This window comes from Nansenia antarctica (genome assembly GCF_963989245.1).
Source record: "Nansenia antarctica genome assembly, chromosome: 1".
In the NCBI taxonomy this organism is placed as follows: domain Eukaryota; kingdom Metazoa; phylum Chordata; class Actinopteri; order Argentiniformes; family Microstomatidae; genus Nansenia; species Nansenia antarctica.
The window spans coordinates 29,234,762-29,254,881 of NC_137674.1; the positions used below are offsets into that span (position 1 = coordinate 29,234,762).

At 45.3% G+C, this 20,120-nt stretch overlaps 1 protein-coding gene across 1 annotated transcript in view; it reads left to right on the forward strand.

The window, feature by feature from the left end:
* The first annotated feature begins 405 nt into the window (after window positions 1–405).
* Window positions 406–20,120, forward strand: part of LOC308164751 (sorting nexin-14-like) — a 29,302-nt gene continuing 9,587 nt past the window's right edge. The window contains exons 1-21 of the mRNA XM_080538771.1: window positions 406–486; window positions 713–858; window positions 1,323–1,440; window positions 1,990–2,060; window positions 2,607–2,685; window positions 2,779–2,822; window positions 2,916–3,003; window positions 3,146–3,230; window positions 3,463–3,619; window positions 4,121–4,196; window positions 4,651–4,695; window positions 4,968–5,048; window positions 5,151–5,265; window positions 6,872–7,027; window positions 7,871–7,995; window positions 8,417–8,475; window positions 9,233–9,259; window positions 13,238–13,370; window positions 17,525–17,711; window positions 18,859–18,942; window positions 19,628–19,728. Of these exons, the coding sequence (XP_080394897.1) occupies window positions 484–486; window positions 713–858; window positions 1,323–1,440; window positions 1,990–2,060; window positions 2,607–2,685; window positions 2,779–2,822; window positions 2,916–3,003; window positions 3,146–3,230; window positions 3,463–3,619; window positions 4,121–4,196; window positions 4,651–4,695; window positions 4,968–5,048; window positions 5,151–5,265; window positions 6,872–7,027; window positions 7,871–7,995; window positions 8,417–8,475; window positions 9,233–9,259; window positions 13,238–13,370; window positions 17,525–17,711; window positions 18,859–18,942; window positions 19,628–19,728 (1,980 nt within the window). The 5' untranslated portion in view covers window positions 406–483. The remainder of the gene's footprint in view (window positions 487–712; window positions 859–1,322; window positions 1,441–1,989; window positions 2,061–2,606; window positions 2,686–2,778; window positions 2,823–2,915; window positions 3,004–3,145; window positions 3,231–3,462; window positions 3,620–4,120; window positions 4,197–4,650; window positions 4,696–4,967; window positions 5,049–5,150; window positions 5,266–6,871; window positions 7,028–7,870; window positions 7,996–8,416; window positions 8,476–9,232; window positions 9,260–13,237; window positions 13,371–17,524; window positions 17,712–18,858; window positions 18,943–19,627; window positions 19,729–20,120) is intronic.

The window sequence follows — 20,120 nt, forward strand, 5'->3', positions numbered from 1 at the left end:
GTGATGGTAGACAGCCAGATAGTAGGTACATCTGAGATAGCGACAGTAAACACGTCATATAGCCACGTTACACATACGATACAGCAGCTAGGGTAAACATGATATACCACTACAGTCAATATCTTTGGCATAAACCAGAGACATACAAATCATCCTACCTACGGTGACCCGGAGGTGACACGAGACCACGGAACGACGGGAAATAACACCGCGTTATAATAATATACCTTATCAAAATGCAATGATATTCTGAAATGTGTAGGCCTACATGAAAGGCAAGAGTGCGTGCCTTTTGTCTGTGTTTCTGTGTGTCTTTAGTGCAACGAATTCGGTACATTTCCGTCTGTTTCGTCTGGCTGGAAGATGCTCTGCATATTCATATCCTTCATATCCCACTGTCAACAGAGCCAACGGGAGAGATGTCGCTCGCCTGCTCGATAAGTGGCTAAAGATCTCTATCAAATCCATCCAGCGTTCAGTGGCATGGTGAGTATAGATTTAAGGATTAAAAGTCATGTTGATGGTTTTTCTTTTTTATTGTATTCGTTTGTCCTCCTTCCTCCTATCCTCCTATATCAAATGTCTAAATGTCGCATTTGTCGCAGTCTTTATACAAACGCTATGAAACGCCCTCGCTTCTCTACATTACATAATCAAATTACACGCAAAATAACATATTTAATGTCGGCGTTTTTTATTGTACACTACACAGCCTGTGATCATGGGATTCATCACAGCCTATCTGCGGAAAAATCGGCACAGGATGAAGCTGGAAGTGTTCAGAGAGCTGGGTCGCCAGTACCCGGTGTTCTGCTGTCTCCTGCTGGCCCTGCTCCTGGCCACTGTCCTGCTAAACAGGTAGATACATGTATACTGTACCTTCATAACAACATACACACCTGATCTGGATCTAACTGTAGCCTATACAATGATGAACTAAGACACACGTACTGTATGTGTAATGATAGCCAATGTGTCATTATTAGTCATAATTATGTTGCTGACATCTAATGATTGTCACAGCTGTCAAATGAAGTCAAAGCTGTGAACATTGCCTATCTGTATTATGTCGATATTGATATGTCTTCATGTCGAGTGCATCCATAACTGTGCCTTCACAGCAACATACAAACATCATCTAGATGGAGTTGTATATGATGATGATGATGATGATGACAAATGCAATGAGTAAGGAAAGTGTGTTTCCACATAAATGTACACTAATCGTAGCCATCATTTTGTCTAATGATGTCAAAGCTGTCAACGTTGCCTTTCTGTTTGAGGCGATGTTGATATGTCTTCATGTCTACTGCGTCCCACAGGTACCTGCATATTATTATGGTCTTCTGGTCGTTCCTGGCTGGGGTGGTCACCTTCTACTGCTCTCTGGGACCGGAGTCTCTGCTACCCAACATCTGGTCCATGAAACCAAAGACCAAGGTAGGCGTCCTTAAACGCATGTCCTTAGATGTACCCGTGTGTCGGGGTAATCAGAGGTTAGGCCTGTTGTAATGCATGGAACGGAATTTACGGAATACCATTCCTCATTCCATTCCATGCATTGCAATGAGCCCATCCTCCGATTTCTACCTCCACCAGCCTCCCCTGCTTCATGTACAGTGTAGTGCAGCATGTTGTTCTGTCATTTGTTTGTACTCAGAATAATCTGTGTAATGGTCCCATAAACAATGGGGCTTTATTTGAGTAGACATATAAATGAAAGTGAATCATACATTTTTGCAGGAACATTTGGATGGTAATATTTGCATTATGACAGTCAGCTGTCATAATGACAGAGCTTTTTCTGTATCTGTGTGTGTGTGTGTGTGTGTGTGTGTGTGGGTGCATTGTGTGTGTGTGTGTGTGTGTGTGTGTGTGTGTGTGGGTGCATTGTGTGTGTGTGTGTGTGTGTGTGTGTGTGTGTGTGTGGGGGTGCATTGTGTGTGTGTGTGTGTGTGTGTGTGTGTGTGTGTGTGTGTGTCTGAACAGGATCAGCAGGAGTTGTTTCCCTTGGGTCATAGCTGCGCAGTCTGTGGGAAAATAAAGTGCAAAAGACACAGGTGAGATAGTTGTGATGTTTCATTTCTAAATAAAAACACAGCCAGGACACAGATTAAGACAAACCCTAGACTAAAATACCTATTTAATGCCGATTGTATTTAATCCAGGACTAGTCTTAATCTGTGTAGGGGGAAAGCGGGCCCCTGGAGTATTTCTGTTCTTGTTTAGTTTACAGTCATGGCGTGATTCGTGGTTGTCACATGATCAGAGTAAAAAGATGTACAGACTGAAGAATATCTCAAATGACCGCTTGTATTTAAAGCTCTCCTCAAACTGATGGTTTTGTTTTCCATCATCGAAATGTATCATTAGTGTGGATGTGTGGATGTTTGATGTTATGCTGCTCCCTAGTGGCGAAATAGTATTCTGAGGTTTATCATTGAATTGAGTTCGGATCTTTGTCAGTTGAGGACAAAGTAGAGTGAACTAATACTCTTGTCAGTATTTCACAATGGAAAGATACATATTTCACAGACTAATTGAACATTTCAATCTAAATGGTGCAAAGGGGTATCACTTATCTAAATGTTCTTATCTGTTGACAGACCAACATTACTGTTGGAAAACTACCAGCCATGGCTGGACCTGAAAGTCCCCTCTAAAGTGGACGCCTCTCTGTCAGAGGTACAGTATGTTGTCGTGGTAACATGTCAATGTTTACACTATTAAATGTTATACTCTCATTTCTAAGATATGGAATGTTTTTTTTTCTTCAAGATACTGGAACTGGTTCTTGAAAACTTTGTATATCCTTGGTACAGGTAAGAAGATGAAGTAGTTAATCCTGTATGATATCGACACACATTTGCGTATGTGCAACCAGATCTGTGTCCTGACCCGTGTCTGTTCTGCAGAGATATCACAGACGACGAGGCGTTTGTCGACGAGCTGAGGGTTACTCTGCGTTTCTTCGCGGCTGTCCTAGTGCGCCGGACTCAGAAGGTGAAACAAACTTCTAAAATAAAAAGAAACGTTATTTAAAATAGTGTATTTATTCCTGCAGGGGAGGTTGCACTGAGGGCAGCATATACTGTACATCCAGTACATGGACATTAGGTTTAATCATCCTTTTGTTGTTTTCTAGGTTAATGTCGCGTCCTTAATCACACAAAAACTGCTGAAAGTTTCCATGAAGCACTTAGAAATAATCAGCAAAGCAAGACACAAAGGTAGTTGTACCTTGTACACAAAGGTATCAACCTAATAATCACCTTATAGTGTCTCTACACCGGAGCCAGAATCAAACATGGAAGACTGACTTCTGTCTCACTTTCCCTCCCTCTCTTTATCTCTGTTCTCTCTCTCTCTGTTTCTCTCATTCTTTCTGTTCTCTCTATTCTCTCTTTCTCTCTCTCTTTCTCCCTCTTCCTCTCCTCCCCTCCCCCCCCTCTCTTCCTACAGTGAAGAACTCAGAGTACCTCCAGCAGGCAGGTCTGGAGGAGTACGGCCCAGACCTCCATGTGGCCCTGCGGAGCCGCAGAGACGAGCTGCTGTACCTCAGGAAGCTGACGGAGATGCTGTTCCCCTACATACTGCCCCCCAAGGCCTCCGACTGCAGGTACACATGGCTCTCTATCCCCACCCCCTCTCTCTCTATCCCCCCCTCTCTCTCTCTCCCTATCCCCCTCTCTCTGTCTGCCTCTCTATCCCCCCCCCTCTCTCTCTCTCTGTCTGTCTCTCTATCCCCCCCCCTCTCTCTCTCTCTCCCTATCCCCCTCTCTCTGTCTGTCTCTCTATCCCCCCCTCTCTCTCTCTGTCTCTCTCTTTCTCTCTCTCTCTCTCTCTCTCTCTCTCTCTCTCTCTCTCTGTCTCTGATGTAAGGACGAGAACAATGGCAGCACTTGGTCTTGTTGATGTAAAACGTAATGAAAATGCTCACTCACTCTGGGTGTGTGTGCCATCTGCGGATCCTCGAGGGTTACACTACATAGATTATTCTCCTTTATTATTCTCCCTTATTATCCTTTCCTTTCCCACATTTTCACACCTCTCTCTCTGTCTCTCTCTCTTTCTCTCTCCCTCTCTCTCTCTCTTTCTCTCCGCTCTCCACTCTTCCCAGATCTCTCACTCTCCTGATCAGAGAGGTCTTGGCTGGCTCTGTTTTCCTCCCCTCCATGGACTACCTGGCCGACCCAGTGAGTGCTGACATCTCTGGGGCTTCACACACCACCGAGCCCCTCAAAACCTGCCTTCCACAGCCTCCCATTGGCTCTGTTGACCGGGGGAGGCTGGCGGAGGTAGACATCGGAGGACGGGCTCATTGCAACGCCAGGAATGGAATGAGGAATGATTGCCATTTGTGTGTGTGTTACAATGAGCCCGTTCTCTGATCTGGTCTACATCCACCAGCGTCCCCTGCTATGGTGTGTGTACCGTAACCAGGCCAAGCATGGTACAGCCCAGCCTGGTTTGGGCCGGCCCGGTTTGGCTCAGTAGTGTGTAGAAGAAAAGGTCATTTCTATTCAGGCGGAAAATGTTTGTTTTCAGGCCTTAGGAGAATGGTGGCTCTCCCAGGACACAAAGGACATAATATATGAAACATCGAGTTCTGTACTTACTTTAACTGGTCGTCTCTCTTTTGGTTTTTAGGACACTGTGAACCATTTGCTTCTGATTTTCATCGACAACTCTCCTGTAAGTTCATTTGTGTGTGTGTGTGTGTGTCTGTCTGTGTGTGTGTCTCTGTCTGTGTCTCTGTGTGTGTGTGTGTCTGTGTGTGTATATGTGTGTGTGTGCGTGTGTGTGTGTGTGTGTGTGTGTGTGCCTGTATCTGTGTCTGTATCTGTGTCTGTATCTGTGTCTGTATCTGTGTGTGGGTGTCTGTACCTGTGTCTGTATCTGTGTGTGTGTGTGTGTGTGTGTGTGTGTGTGTGTCCATGCCTAAACTCTCCTGGTGTGTGTTTCAGCCCGAGGCTGCCACCGAGCCCTCCTCTGCCCTGGTCCCCTTCCTGCAGAAATACTCTGACATCCGCAGTAAAAAGCCCTCGGTAAGAACAACCACACTATCCTCCTTATCGGCCTTTCCTCCCCCCACGTTGACTCATCTCCCCCTCGCCTGACGGCTCCCGCCCCCCCCCCCCCTCTCCTAGGTGTTGAAGCTGGAGCTGAAGGAGATCAGGGAGCAACAGGATCTACTGTTCCGCTTCATGAACTTCCTGAAGCAGGAGGGCGCCGTGCACGTGCTCCAGTTCTGCCTCACCGTGGGTAAGAGGAGAGGGGCGGGGCACTGGGGTCAGAGGTCATGGGGTCGTTCCAGCTCCGGTCATAGATAATTTTTTGTTGGATATCCAGCATCTGCTTATACCAGCTGTGGTGCAAAACCATGTCTTAGATAGTTTACTAAGAAGCAGATACAGAGAATATCTGTTTTTTCCGTATAGTGAAGATTCCCTTTGTTCTGATGGCATATCTCGTCAGAGTGACTGGAGAGGGGGTGACTGGAGAGGTGGCCTGGGGTGGTCCAGTGGTCTAGCACCAGATTATTATTATATTTTTCCAGATTATGAAGGTGCAGATTGTAGTCTTTCAAATGATGTGTCATACATTGAAATCTGAATCTGAAATGTTAAGATTAGTACCCCTCAAACCAAATACTGTAGACACGTGCTCTGAATCAAAACCGACGCAAAACAGCTAGTAGCTAGTAGCAACAAGCAAACAAGGAACATCCTTATACAATGACCCTGTCCTCCGATTTCTACCTCCACCAGCCTCCCTCTGGTAACCTCCCCCTGTACTAGCTCTCCCTATTTTCTCCCTTTCAGTTAGAGCTCTGGTCTTCTTCTGACTGTGGTGTGACTCACACTTATCACAAAGTGTCACCAAGTGACACTTGTGGAAATGTCAAGTGGCTCTTAGTTCTAAGCTCACACACACATGTATGTTTACCAGGGCGAAGGGTCCAATAGTACAGCAACACCAACAAGCCTGCCAGAGCAGTATGAACTGAACACAGCAGGATCAGCCACTTGATCGCCTGACAGCGTTCAGTCAAAGAGCGCTTTCCAGGTCACCTACCTTCAGTCAGGCTGAGCGGCACAGATTGTAATATCATATCAACGAGGCTCCTCAGATGTGAAACATTTCTCCAGGCGTGGGGAGGATCTGGTGCGCTTCGCAGTCTGACTGCAACGCAGATGACCCGGAGCGTTGTATGAAAGCCATATGTGACAGCAGCTGGTGAAACGGAGGCCGATTTAATGTTGGAACTTTTATTCAGAAAAATGTAAAAACATTTCAGCGTTGTTGACTCACTAGTCAACTGACACAGCTTGTTTTGTGAGCCTGCTAACAATGTAAAGTAGTGTTATAGTTAACTAGGTAGTAGTGGGGATTACTCACCGAATCCATTGCATTGCAATGTTTTGGCTTGACTAGCTAGTGTGTCATTTGAAATGTATTCAACATTTTCAAAATAAAAGTCGGAACATTTTGATTGCTTGGCGACTTGTTCCCAGTTTCATCAGCTGCTGTCACATATGAGCTTCATTCAGCCTCTGAAAACAGGACTCACCCTATATCCTTCCTTGAGGTAATCGCTGATCTGTGTGGGATTCATAACCTGTGTAGGCAACGCTTACAAGATACAACATACTAGATGTTTATGCGTTACTCCGGTTATACAAGTACAATCATGTGAGATACTTTCGCTGGGGTACATATAAGAAGCCATAGCAGCACCATGGCTTTCTTTCACTTTCACGAATCAAACCGTGTCAGCTCAGATCAGTGAAGTCCCTGGTTGGTTCACTCTTACACTCTTAGTCTGAGTGACCTTTGAACCCCCCCCCCCCCCCACCTTTCCCGTCAGAGGAATTCAATGACAAGATCCTGTGCCCGGAGCTGTCTGACTCTGAGATGAAGATGCTGCATGAGGAGGTGAAGAAGTTGTACAGCACCTACTGTCTGGACGAGAGCATCGACAAGATCCGCTTCCACGCGTTCATCGTGGAGGAGATACGCAACAGTGAGTCCAGCAGTCCGCGGGTCTCATGAGATGTGTCGTATTTGTATCATTCATATCTTTTTGACGTGTATTTGATTTACATTTTCATCGTTTATGAAACACGCTGTGATCATTTCAAATGTGATGCTAGAAGAATAAGTTACAGGAGAAACTTTGTAGGCTTGCAAAGACTTATTTCGGCAATGGAAAAAGCTTAAAGATGATTCGGACGATAGATTATTAGATTTGCTGCGTAGAGAGATAGTAGGATAAGATGTGTTCAGAGTCGATTATAGGCAGATAGATGAGAGAAGGTGGGAAGATAAAATCTCTTCTCATGGAAACTCTGTTCCCAAATTAAATCTAAAACACAGCTTGATGAGATGATATCTAACAGGGGACAGTGAACTGTCTCTGTCTGTCTCTCTCTCTCTCTCTCCTTCCCTCTCCCTCTCCCTCTCTCTCTCTCTCTCTCTGGTAGTGGATAAAGCTTTGGACCATAAGATGCTTTGGACGATAGATAATTAGACTTGCTGGGTAGAGAGATAGTAGGATGGACCAATGGATAAAATATGTTCAGAGAATCGAATATAGGCAGATAATTGAGAGAAGGTTGGAAGATAAATTATCTTCATAGAAACTTAATTTGTGTTCCCAAATGAAATATGAAATTATATAAACACAGCTTGATGAGATTATATCAAACAGGGAACAGTGAACTGTCTCTCTCTCTGTCTCTCTCTGTCTCTCTCTGTCTCTGTCTCTCTCTCTCTCTCTCTCTCTCTCTCTCTCTCTCTCTCTGTTTCTCTCTGTCTCTCTCTGTCTCTCTCTGTCTCTCTTCCCCCCCCCCCCCCCCCCCCACAGTTGCTGAGGGGCCTTACGGGGGCGTGGTGAAGCTCCAGACCATGCGGTGTCTGTTTGAGGCGTACGAACACGTCCTGTCCCTCCTGGAGAACGTCTTCACCCCCATGTTCTGTCACAGCGACGAGGTCAGTCAGTTCCCACGGAAACGCCCGCCGCCAGAGAGACACACACACACACACACACACCTTACCTAGAACCTACTCTGGGTACTTGTTTTCTAACTGTTTCGCTAGCCAATGACCTCATCCCTGGCAGCATGTCAAGTTGCCACCAGAGTTATGCCCTGCACACAGACCCCCCTCTGTAATGTTGCATTGTTCAGACCTGAATGTAAAGCTGGGGAGGGCAAGGGAGGGAAAGAGAGGATAGAGGATGGGGGAGGGAAGGAGAGGGGAGGGGAGGAGAGAAGAGGGGATGGGAGAGGAGGAGGGGGGAATGGAGGAGAGGAGGGGATGGGAGAGGAGGAGAGGGGAGCAGAGGAGAGGGGAGGGGACAAGAAATGGTCCTAATACATGTAGGTGTTCCTCCCTCCCTGCCCTTCTCCAGTATTTCCGACAGCTGTTGAGGGGGGCGGAGTCTCCCGCCAGGAACTCTAAGCTGAGCAGGTGGGTGTTGCTGTTGTTGTTGTTGTTGTTGTTGTTGTTGTTGTTGTTGTTGTTGTTGTTGTTAACGTTACCATAGAAATCCAATTCGAACTCCTTGATGTTGTTCCTCTGTAGCCTCGTCTGTTGTTTGGGTGTGTGTTTACATTGTGTGTGTGTGTGTGTGTGTGTATGTGTGTGTGTACCTTCCACCTCAGGGCAGTTAGGCTTGTGGGTATTGTTCACCTGGGGTACCGGTAGACTAGTTGTTAACCTCTGTGGGACAACACACAGATGAACTTTGGGGTTCCCCTCCATCACAATGACACTACTGTCTCCACTAGTCAGGTTCCTGGAATTAGACACAGAATCTGTTTTTGGTTTCGGACAAACCCGCGGAGGAAATCCAAAGCACCTCTGTGTGTTTTTAAGTCGTTAAAGGTAGATTTCGCTATTTTATGGCTACGCCATTTTTTTTGCGGAATCTACCTTTAACCGACGTCTGATTTCTGTCTTTATTTAGCTTGTGCGGTATGAGTTCTATGTGATCTTTTCTCACCTGTATCAGTGTCTGCGTGTCGACCGCAGGTGCGTTTGATTTGGCACCCACAGTGCCCAGGGAAGGCAACATGTGGACATTTTAAGTGCAAACTGTAAACCCCGCCCCACCCGGTGCGCCGGGTAGGCAAAATCAAACGCGCCTCCTGTCTGGTGTCCTCTCTGGTGTGTGATCATGGTGTGTGGTGAGCCTCTTAATCCTTGTGCCTGCCTGTTATTCCAGGAATAGCCTGAGTTTGGATGACATCCGGTGAGTATGCTCTCAGTCATGGTGTTCAGTCAGTGGGCTAGTCAACACTGCACCCAGACATGGACACTATACTTGCCTGAACACAGTCTGAGGAAACTGCCTTTGTAACAAACTCCAAAACCCTCAACGGTGAAGCTAAGCTTAGGGTCAAAGATCCTATTATGTTGTGTATAAGGTTTGATTTCATGAATAATTAATAATACCGTGTCTAGAAACAGACAGTTAAGTCTTAAAGTGTTGTCTGACTCGATGCTTAACCACTGGATAGGGCTGAATACCCAGACCCAGACGCGTATGCATTAATATTAATTAATTAATAAATAAATACAAATTATATTATTCACAGACACTGAGAGAGGCACTGTCTGGCTCTGAGAGAGACTAGGGCAAACTGAACATCTCATATTCGTCTCAACTACACTAAAAGGATTTAAGGATTTAATTACTAAAAAATAAATTGATTAACAAGTATAAAACAGAGGTATAAATATAGTTTTTGTTTGGCATTTTTGAACTTTTTGTTAACATGCGGAAGTAAAATTTTCGTTATAAATGTTTCTGTCTTGATTATGCACTCATAAGAAAACCACTAATGTAAAGGCGCATTAATATAGTTTTCTGTTAAGATGCGTAAGTGAAAAAACAAAACAAAAACAAAAAAAACATACATGTAACAAGGGTAGGCGCAATAAGCCATGGCTTCAGCCTACACCTTTTTGGTCCTGGTGTTACGCATTGTGACTGTGTACATTTTTGATATCTGTATTATGAATTGTATAGGGGACCAAAATAAACATTCTCAATCAATCAATCAATCAAACTCATGTTCGTCTCAACTCACGTTCGTCTAGTCTCAAAGTGGGATGATACTGGAAGAGAGGCTGTTCAGAGTCTTACAGTGGACCTACTCTCACTGAACACTTTATTAGGGACAGCTGTACACCTTCTCATTCATTCAGGTGGTGTGGGGCACACTTCATAACCCACTTTGAGCCTGTTAATACTAATCAATCATTTGAATGCCACAGCCTATTTGGGGACTGTTGCTGACCATGTGCATCCCTTCATGGCCACAATGTACCCATCTCCTAATGGCTACTTCCAGCATGATAATGCACCATGTCACAAAGCAAAAGTTGTCTCAAACTGGTTTCATGAACATGACAATGAGTTCAGCCTTTCCAGTCACTGGATCTGAACCCAACAGAACACCTTTGGGATGTTGTAGAACGGGAGATTCACAGCTTGAAAGTGCACCTGAAAAATCTTTTTGCGTGATGCAATCATGTCATCATGGACCAGAATCTCAAAGGAATGTTTCCAACATCTTGTGGAATCAATGCCACAAAGAACTGAGGCTATTTTGAGAGCAAAGGGAGGCCCTACCCAGTATTAGTATAGTGTTCCTAATAAAGTGTTCTGTGAGTGTAGTAAGAACACTCTACGACAGGTCTTCTCAGGTCTTCTGACGCTGGTTTTCTCTGTGTACCACATGTACAAAAGAAGATATTTGGTGAGGCTGCATTCTCATTTTATGCACCCAAATTGTGGAATGCACTGCCAGTTTACATTAGGGATGCAACCTCAGCAAATATGTCAAGTCAAGTCAAGACTAAAAACCCATCTTTTTAATACTGCCTTTAAATGACTAAATAATAAAATGATGATTATATAATGATTGGAGCACTTTGAGCTGCAACGTTTGCAGGAAAATCGCTATACAAATAAAGTTATTATTATTATTATTACGATGGTCTGGTCATCAACGTAAATAACCATTTGCTCTTAACGGATCCATCTGGATAAAAACTAAACGGTGGTAGGGAAGGGAAGGGAAAGGGAGGTTGTAGGTTCACGTCCTCTAGTTTAGGGTCAAAGGTTACAGCCTTTGAGGGTCACAGGTTACAGTCTTTGTTATAAAGGCAGTGGTTGTCATGGCAGCATGTACAGTACTACTGTGGCTGTCGAGAAACCAGGAGGAGGAAGGAAGTAGAGAATGGCACCTTCCGCGGCACCACCCCATGCGTGAACACCAGCGATCCCATTGGCTAACCTCCCTGTCTGTCTCTTTCTCATCATCACCACCACCTGTGCCTGCCCGGCCCCGCCCACCTGCCTGTATGCTCTGCCCATCACTACCATGGACCATGGTTTCTGCTTGTGTCTGTGACTCTCTGACTCTGTGACTGTGTCCGTCCATCCATCGATCTATCCATCCATCCATCCTCCACCTCTCTCTGGTCCCTGTCTCTTTGTCCCCTGTCCCCTGGTCCCTGTCCCCTGGTCCCTGTCCCCTGGTCACTGTCCCCTTGTCCCTGTCTCCTGGTCCCTGTCTCTTTGTCCTTGGTCCCCTGTCCCTGGTCACTGTCCCCTTGTCCCTGTCCCCTGGTCCCCTGGTCCCTGTCCCCTGTCCTCTGTCCCCTGGTCACTGTCCCCTTGTCCCCTGTCCCCTTGTCCCTGTCCCCTGATCCCCTGGTCCCTGTCCCCTGTCCTCTGTCCCCTGGTCACTGTCCCCTTGTCCCCTGTCCCCTGGTCCCTGTCCCCTGGTCCCTGGTGTGCCTCCATACTGCCCCGTCCACCCAACCTCCTCTCTAGTTCCTGGGACTGTTCCCTGAGCCCTGAGTCTCCCTCCTGGTCCTCCACCTCCACCTCCACCTCCACCTCCGCCCCTGGCTCCTGTTCCTGCTCCTCACCTGCATCTGTTCACCCCCCCCACCACCCCCACCATCACCACCACCACCATCTCACGCTCCCGCCCGGCCTCCACCCTGCTCTAACCTCTCGTTCCACCTCGCCGAAGTAAGTGAGGCTCCGTCGTAACCATGACGTTTGTCGTCCCATCCCATCGTCTTCCTCCATCACCCGCCCCCCCCCCCCCCCCTCCACCCAGCCCCCACTCCAGCCAACCCTCTGCATGGGTCCCTTGTAAATAATGTCCCTAATGTTTCTGTTTGAGTCCATCTGTTGTCTGGACTGGATGAGTTTCCTCCCAGCATGCCCTGGTCCTTAAGGACACACTGGGTTGTATGAGGTTTGTGTTGTTTAGAGAGAGAGAGAGAGAGAGAGAGAGAGAGAGAGAGAGAGAGAGAGAGAGAGAGAGAGAGAGAGAGAGAGAGAGAGAGAGAGAGAGAGAGAGAGAGAGAGAGAGAGAGAGAGAGAGAGAGAGAGAGAGAGAGAGAGAGAGAGAGAGAGAGAGAGAGAGAGAGAGAGAGAGAGAGAGAGAGAGAGAGAGAGAGAGAGAGAGAGAGAGAGAGAGAGAGAGAGAGAGAGAGAGAGAGAGAGAGAGAGAGAGAGAGAATGAGAGTTAGAGTGTGTGTTATGTCTGCAGAGGGTGACAACACTGTGTTAGTTGATGAATTGAAATTCATCAGTTTCTCTCTCACATAGAATGTCGTATTTGTTTACTTATGCATTTTGTTTTGCAGTTCTGATTCACAGTTTTTTTCCTTTGCTGGTTGAGTTTTTTAATTTTCATTTCATTGTTGTTGTTGATGATGGTCGATGACGGTTGATTTTGATGTCAAGTTGGCTTTGAGTGTCAACACCCTGCCCCTCTCATCATGTTATCTCAGTGATGTCCTTGAATCATTATTTATTCACGCATCCAGTCACTGCTAACCGTGGTGTGCATCCTGCAAACCACCCCCCCCCCACCCCCTTGCAGCCCCCCCCCCCCCCTCCCCCCTCCCCCTGGACACCCCCAGGCGTCTGTGAGATGGCTGCGAAACGTGGCTTGGGTCTGATTGGTCTGGCTACTGCCCCCCTGGCTTCTGTTCTCCCTCCAACCCCCTCCCTGCTCGCTCCCTCTCCCTCCCCCCTCCTCTCCCTACTCCTCACCCTCCCCCACCCCCCCTCCATCCCCCACCCTCCCTCCTCTCCCTCCACCCCCTCGCTGCATGTGCTGCACTGAAGCCCATGCACGCCCCCCCCCCCCGCGCCGCCCGTCAGCCTGACCCCTGACCTCCCTGTGACCCGCAGGAACACGTCCAAGCGGGGCGAGTCGTTTGGCATCAGTAAGATCGGCAGCAAGATCAAAGGGGTGTTCAAGAGCACCACCATGGAGGGAGCCATGCTGCCCTCCTACGGCCTGGCAGAGGGCGAGGATGACATGGTACGTCTGTCTGTCTGTCTGCCTGCCTGCCTGCCTGCCTGCCTGCCTGTCTGTCTGTCTGTCTGTCTGTCTGTCTGCCATGCTGCCCTCCTACGGCCTGGCAGAGGGCGAGGATGACATGGTACGTCTGTCTGTCTGTCTGTCTGTCTGTCTGTCTGCCTGTCTGCCTGTCTGTCTGTCTGTCTGTCTGTCTCTTGTCTGTCTGCCTGCCTGCCTGTCTGTCTGTCTGTCTCTTGTCTGTCTGCCTGTCTGTCTGTCTGTCTCTTGTCTGTCTGTCTGTCTGTCTCTTGTCTGTCTGTCTGTCTGTCTGTTTGCCTGCCTGTCTGTCTGTCTGTCTGAGTCAGTCTGTCTGTCTGTCTGTCTCTTGGTCTCTTGTCTGTCTGTCTCTGTCTGCCTGTCTGCATGTCTGCCTGTCTGCATGTCAGTCTGTCTGTCTGTCTGTATGTCTGTGGGGCCTGCCTACCGTTTACTACCACATGGTGGCAGTGTGGAGTAATGATTAGTTCATTTGAAAGTACCATCAAGTATATGAAAGGACAAATACATTCTAACTCGCAACAAGCTCTCCTCTTTGAAAACGCAATAGAACACAATAGAACACAATAGAACACAATAGAACACAATAGAGCAAAATAGTAGCACAATAGAATACAATAGAACCCAGTAGAACAATAGCAGCCACTGTTGAGAGCTGTGGCCTATTTGGGAGGTTAGATGCTTTGTGGAAATATACTGTGTAGAAATACACTTCATAGCCAAAAGTATGTGGACACAATTATGGTCTGGGGCTGTTCTTCATGGTTTGGGCTAGGCCCTTTAGTTCCAGTGAAGGGACATCTTAATTCTAGCAGACAGCATACAATGAGATTCTAGAGAATTGTATGCTTTCAACTTTGTGGCAACAGTTTGGGGAAGGCCCTTCCCAGTTTCAGCATGACAATGCCCCCATGCACAAAGCGAGGTCCATAATGATATGGTTTGCCGAGTTTGGTGTGGAAGAACTTGGCTGGCCTGCACAAAGCCTTGACCTCAACCCCATCGAAGACCTTTGTGATGAATTGCAACGCAGACAACAAGCTAGTTCTTCTCGCCCATCAGCGACTGACCTCAGTAATGCTCTTGTGGCTGAATGTTGTCTTGTGGCTTTAAATCCCTGCAACCATATTCCAAAATCTAGTGGAAAGCCATTCCAGAAGAGTGGAGGCTGTTATAGCAGCAAAGGTGGGACCAACTCCATATTAATGCCTATTGTTTTTGGAATGAGATGTTCAACAAGCACATATGGGTGTGATGTTCGGGTGTCCACATACTTTTGACCATGTACTGTATGCTATGTAGTAATGTGCTGTGAAGAAATGTGCTGTGCAGAAATGTGCTGTGAAGAAATGTGCTGTGTAGAAATGTGCTGTGTGCCATGTGAAACAACACCAATGTCATTTTTAATTTTCCAGATTGTGAAAGTGCACATTTCAAATGCTGAGATAGGTCTATATATGGGCTTTTCGTGCTTAGCTCTGGTGCTAAGACAACGGAGTGAGGGAATCCCTATAGAGTACAACATGTACTTTAGACCTATTATATATGAGATTGAAGTTTTCAAATGATCATGTGACCCCTGATTATTGTGTCATACATTGAAATCTGAAAATAGTTGAAGAAGATCACAAATGTGCATTTTTTCCATTTTTTTTTTTCATTAACTCAGCATTCATGAATGAATGGACTTTATTCATGTCCTCCCTGAAAGTGCCTGGTAGATATTTTGGGAGTATGAAATGTCAGAGATAATCTGACAAAGAAATCTTTGATTTATTAAATCATTAAGTAGCTAAATCTGCCATCTTATAAATAAACTTCATGCCGACTCAGCTAACAAACATTCATCATGTTGTCGGGGTTGTCAACAGAAGTAGACTAACACTGTTGTTTTTGTTCTGGCTCTGCATCTTTGTTCCCAACAAAACAGCGTCTCTCAGAGGACATGAACTTCAGTATGTCTCCGTTCTGTTTCATCTTGTCGTGTAGCTTCCAGTAGCCCGTAATCTACCCTGTATGCTACACTAGCCACACGCTCTGTCAGCTAGCTGCTGTTAACTAGCTGCTGTTAACTAGCTCTGTTAACTAGCTGCTGTTAACTAGCTCTGTTAACTAGGTGCTGTTAACTAGCTGCTGTTAACTAGCTGCTGTTAACTAGCTGCTGTTAACTAGCTCTGTTAACTAGCTCTGTTAACTAACTCTGTTAACTAGCTGCTGTTAACTAGCTCTGTTAACTAGCTGCTGTTAACTAGCTGCTGTTAACTAGCTGCTGTTAACTAGCTCTGTTAACTAGCTGCTGTTAACTAGCTGCTGTTAACTAGCTCTGTTAACTAGCTCTGTTAACTAGCTGCTGTTAACTAGGTGCTGTTAACTAGCTCTGTTAACTAGCTCTGTTAACTAGCTGCTCTTAACTAGCTCTGTTAACTAGCTCTGTTAACTAGCTCTGTTAACTAGCTCTGTTAACTAGCTGCTGTTAACTAGCTCTGTTAACTAGCTCTGTTAACTAGCTCTGTTAACTAGCTGCTGTTAACTAGCTCTGTTAACTAGCTCTGTTAACTAGCTGCTGTTAACTAGCTCTGTTAACTAGCTCTGTTAACTAGCTCTGTTAACTAGCTCTGTTAACTAGCTCTGTTAACTAGCTCTGTTAACTAGCTGCTGTTAACTATCTCTGTTAACTAGCTCTGTTAACTAGCTCTGTTAACTAGCTCTGTTAACTAGCTGCTGTTAACTAGCTCTGTTAACTAGCTCTGTTAACTAGCTGCTGTTAACTAGCTCTGTTAACTAGCTGCTGTTAACTAGCTCTGTTAACTAGCTGCTGTTAACTAGCTCTGTTAACTAGGTGCTGTTAACTAGCTCTGTTAACTAGCTCTGTTAACTAGCTGCTCTTAACTAGCTCTGTTAACTAGCTCTGTTAACTAGCTCTGTTAACTAGCTCTGTTAACTAGCTGCTCTTAACTAGCTCTGTTAACTAGCTCTGTTAACTAGCTCTGTTAACTAGCTCTGTTAACTAGCTGCTGTTAACTAGCTCTGTTAACTAGGTCTGTTAACTAGATCTGTTAACTAGCTCTGTTAACTAGCTCTGTTAACTAGCTGCTGTTAACTAGCTCTGTTAACTAGCTGCTGTTAACTAGCTCTGTTAACTAGCTCTGTTAACTATCTGCTGTTAACTAGCTCTGTTAACTAGCTCTGTTAACTAGCTGCTGTGAGACGTCCTTGATATAACTTCTAAGATAAAATGATTCGGTCAAATACTAGGCACCACTACTGAACTGTTCTTTAAGATAATCTTTATTCGAGCACATCATCAAGCAATAGCATTTCATTCCATGGAAAGGGGTCCTATCTAGTTTCACCTCCGCAGGCCAGTATCAGCTAGCCGTCAATAGGTTAACTGCAGAAGCTTCACCAGACAAGAGCCCAGTTTTGCCTTGGTACATAGTCTTTATACATTTGATTTAACATTTGGGGATGTGCTGTCCCTCCTCCCCCTATCTGGTAGTTTTTAACTGTAAGCATTAAAACAAGACAATTATGTTGCAACTGTCACCATTTGATTTGTAAGAAAGTGTTCTAGTTCGGCATGTGGCCTTCAACTCCTTTCTGTGTGTGTGTGAGAGTGTACTGGGTGTTATCTTCTTCTTCTTCTTCTGGCCCCCGGCCGTTGTCATGGTGAGAGTGCACACTCTTTCTGCAAACTGTATCCACCTGTTTGAGCAGCCTAGTGTTGCGCAACGTTAGAGACACACACACATTCTGTTATGTTCCTCTGGTGCAGACACAAATGACTTTTAGCATATAAGCAGTATGTAATTATTAACGTTGCTAACATTTAAGCAGCATTTAATGTGTAATTCTCAACACTAGCTGCTGTCAGGAAATAGATCTCAGATTTTACATCCTGTACTTATTATTATTATTATTATTTTGATTTCATTTGTTCACTCCAGTGTTTCCTGTATGTGTATCTTTGAGATACAGTATACAGCCATTTGTCCTGACCTTTTACCTCCGCCCCCCCCCCCCCCTCCCTCTCTCTCTCTCTCTCTCTCTCTCTCTCTCTCTCTCTCTCTCTCTCTCTCTCACTTTTGCTTCTCTCTCTCACACACACCAACACACAGGTGGAGGAGGCCATGATGGTGCTGGAGGACGACGCCCCCATGGAGGCCGTCAGCACCCCCTCCACCCCCCGCAACCTGTCGGCCTGGACCATCACCATCCCCTACGTGGACTTCTACGACGACGAGGTGAAGAGGGAGAGGATCCCCGTGTTCTGCATCGACGTGGAGCGCAACGACAGGAAGGCAGGTGAGGAACATGAACAACAGCCCATGAGCCCTGGCAGCAGATCACCCCCACCCTCATTCACCTCCACTGGCTTCACCTACAAAATCCTCCTCCTCACCTATAAATCCCTCCACGCCTGCGCTCCCCGATACCTCACTGACCTTCTCTGTCAACATACCCCTTCCCGGAACCTGCGGTCCCTAGGCATGGGCCTACTCTCCACCCCCCGCACCAACCTACGGACCTTCGGGGGCAGAGCTTTCAGTGTGGCAGCTCCCACCCTCTGGAACTCTCTCCCCACAGCGATCCGCAATGACCCTACCCTGGACACTTTCAAATCAGCCCTCAAAACTCACTCTAAGGCCTTTGGCCTCTAGTCTAGTTTGTCACTCTCGTTGTCTTTGTTTCTTTGTTTTGTTTTTCTGTTCTGTCTGTCTATGAAATCTGTAAAGCGTCCTTGGGTCTGAGAAAGGCGCTATATAAATCTAAGATATTATTATTATTATTATTATTATTAACAGGGTGTCTTTCTAGAGAGCTTTTGATACCGTTCCTCGTTCCATTCCATGCATCACAATGAGCCTGTCCTCCCATTTCTACTTCCACCAGCCTCCCCTGACTTTTTCTATTCTTCTGAAGGTTCCAACAGGTTAGTTAGAGCACTGGGATATTATGATGCACATGACATTTGCATCTTGTCCACAGGAAAAGTCATACAGTTGTAACTGATATAACTAGTAAAACTAGTTTTCGTTTTTTAAATAATTGTATTCAGTACTGACTGAACCCACGCTATTCTCCACTCCATCCAATTTGTGCTAGATTAAATTAGGCTTTATGATTATGAATATTGTCATGTGATGTCAGGCAGGGGCTATAACATTATCCCTCACAATCACATTCACATTCAGATCCAATTTAATTGTCGTTGGCAGAGTACAAAGACAACTAAACGCATTTGGCATCTAGCCAATGCAATAGTGCAATAGTGCAAAAGCCATAAAAAGTGGACAGATATATGTACAGTGTACACTGTATGTAATTATGAATAAGGCGTCTGCTAAATGCCAAAAATGTAAATGTAAATGATCAGGGTTGAACTGTATGTAATTATGATCAGGGTTGAACTGTATGTAATTATGATGTTTTGATGTTTTGTGTTTTATAGTGGGACACGAGATGGAACACTGGTCCGTGTACAGGAAGTACCTGGAGTTCTACGTTCTTGAGTCAAAACTCACTGAGTTCCATGGTAATAATAATAATAATAATAATAATAATAATAATAATAATAATAATAATAACAACAACAACAACAACAACAACAACAACAACAACAACACTACTACTACTACTACTAATAACAATAATAATAATTATAACAGTAATAATAATAATAATAACCACACAAATAACAACAATGATAACAATAATCATAATCATAACCATAATCATAATTTTCATAATCATTTATTACATTTATAAAATACTTCTTATGATACAATAATTACAGCAAAGCAAGCATATATCTATGTCATAAAAGCAGCAGTCAAAGTCTAGGGGGAAGTTTATTGGTAATCCAATAAATCCGTAGAACCCAGAGGGACCGTCCACACTGTACTTCCATGTGTAACACACAGGGGAACAACATTGATACACTGAAGAATCTATAATGTCTTTTACGTGCAGCTGTTCCCAGAACGCTGCAGTATATTCTCACAGCTGAGTTCCTTCCATGATATATAGTGTTGCGTTCACTTGGATACAATCATTGATTTTGGCATGGTTGCCGGCTAGATACCCTGTTTTTTTTTCTATGACTAGTATTAAGTGTCTGTGATTAATTTGCTCCAACAACGATCCCGACGACAGTCAATTCAGTGATAAAAAACAAAACAGATATCTGTCTGACAACAATGATTCATTTGCTCCAACAGGCTCGTTCCCTGATGCACAGCTGCCTTCCAAACGAATCATCGGTCCCAAGAACTACGAGTTTCTGACGTCCAAGAGGGAAGAGTTCCAGGAGTACCTCCAGGTAATGAGAAGTAGAGGGAGAGCGTGTGACATCCATCAAAATGACCGTGGGGTCAAGATCTTTGTGGAAAACTATTTTTTGAAAGTAGAACTCCATTTGCTCTCTGGGTGGTCAGGTTTTCACGTTTTCTGTTACGCGTTTCTATTAGTTCCATCGTACTAGCCAAACTTAATCAAGCACAGGCAAACAGAGGTCTGGTGTAGTCTTCCTTCCTATGAATACAGATGTGATGTCAGCTTCCAATTTCCTATAATGATGCTTTATTTATAATAGATTGTGAACACATGGGGAGACAGATGAGGTCATGGAAGGGATTCCAATCCCTGTCTGGCAGCCCTTACAGAAGTTACCCCTAACCCTAACCCCTAACCATAACCCTAAACCGAGCCCTT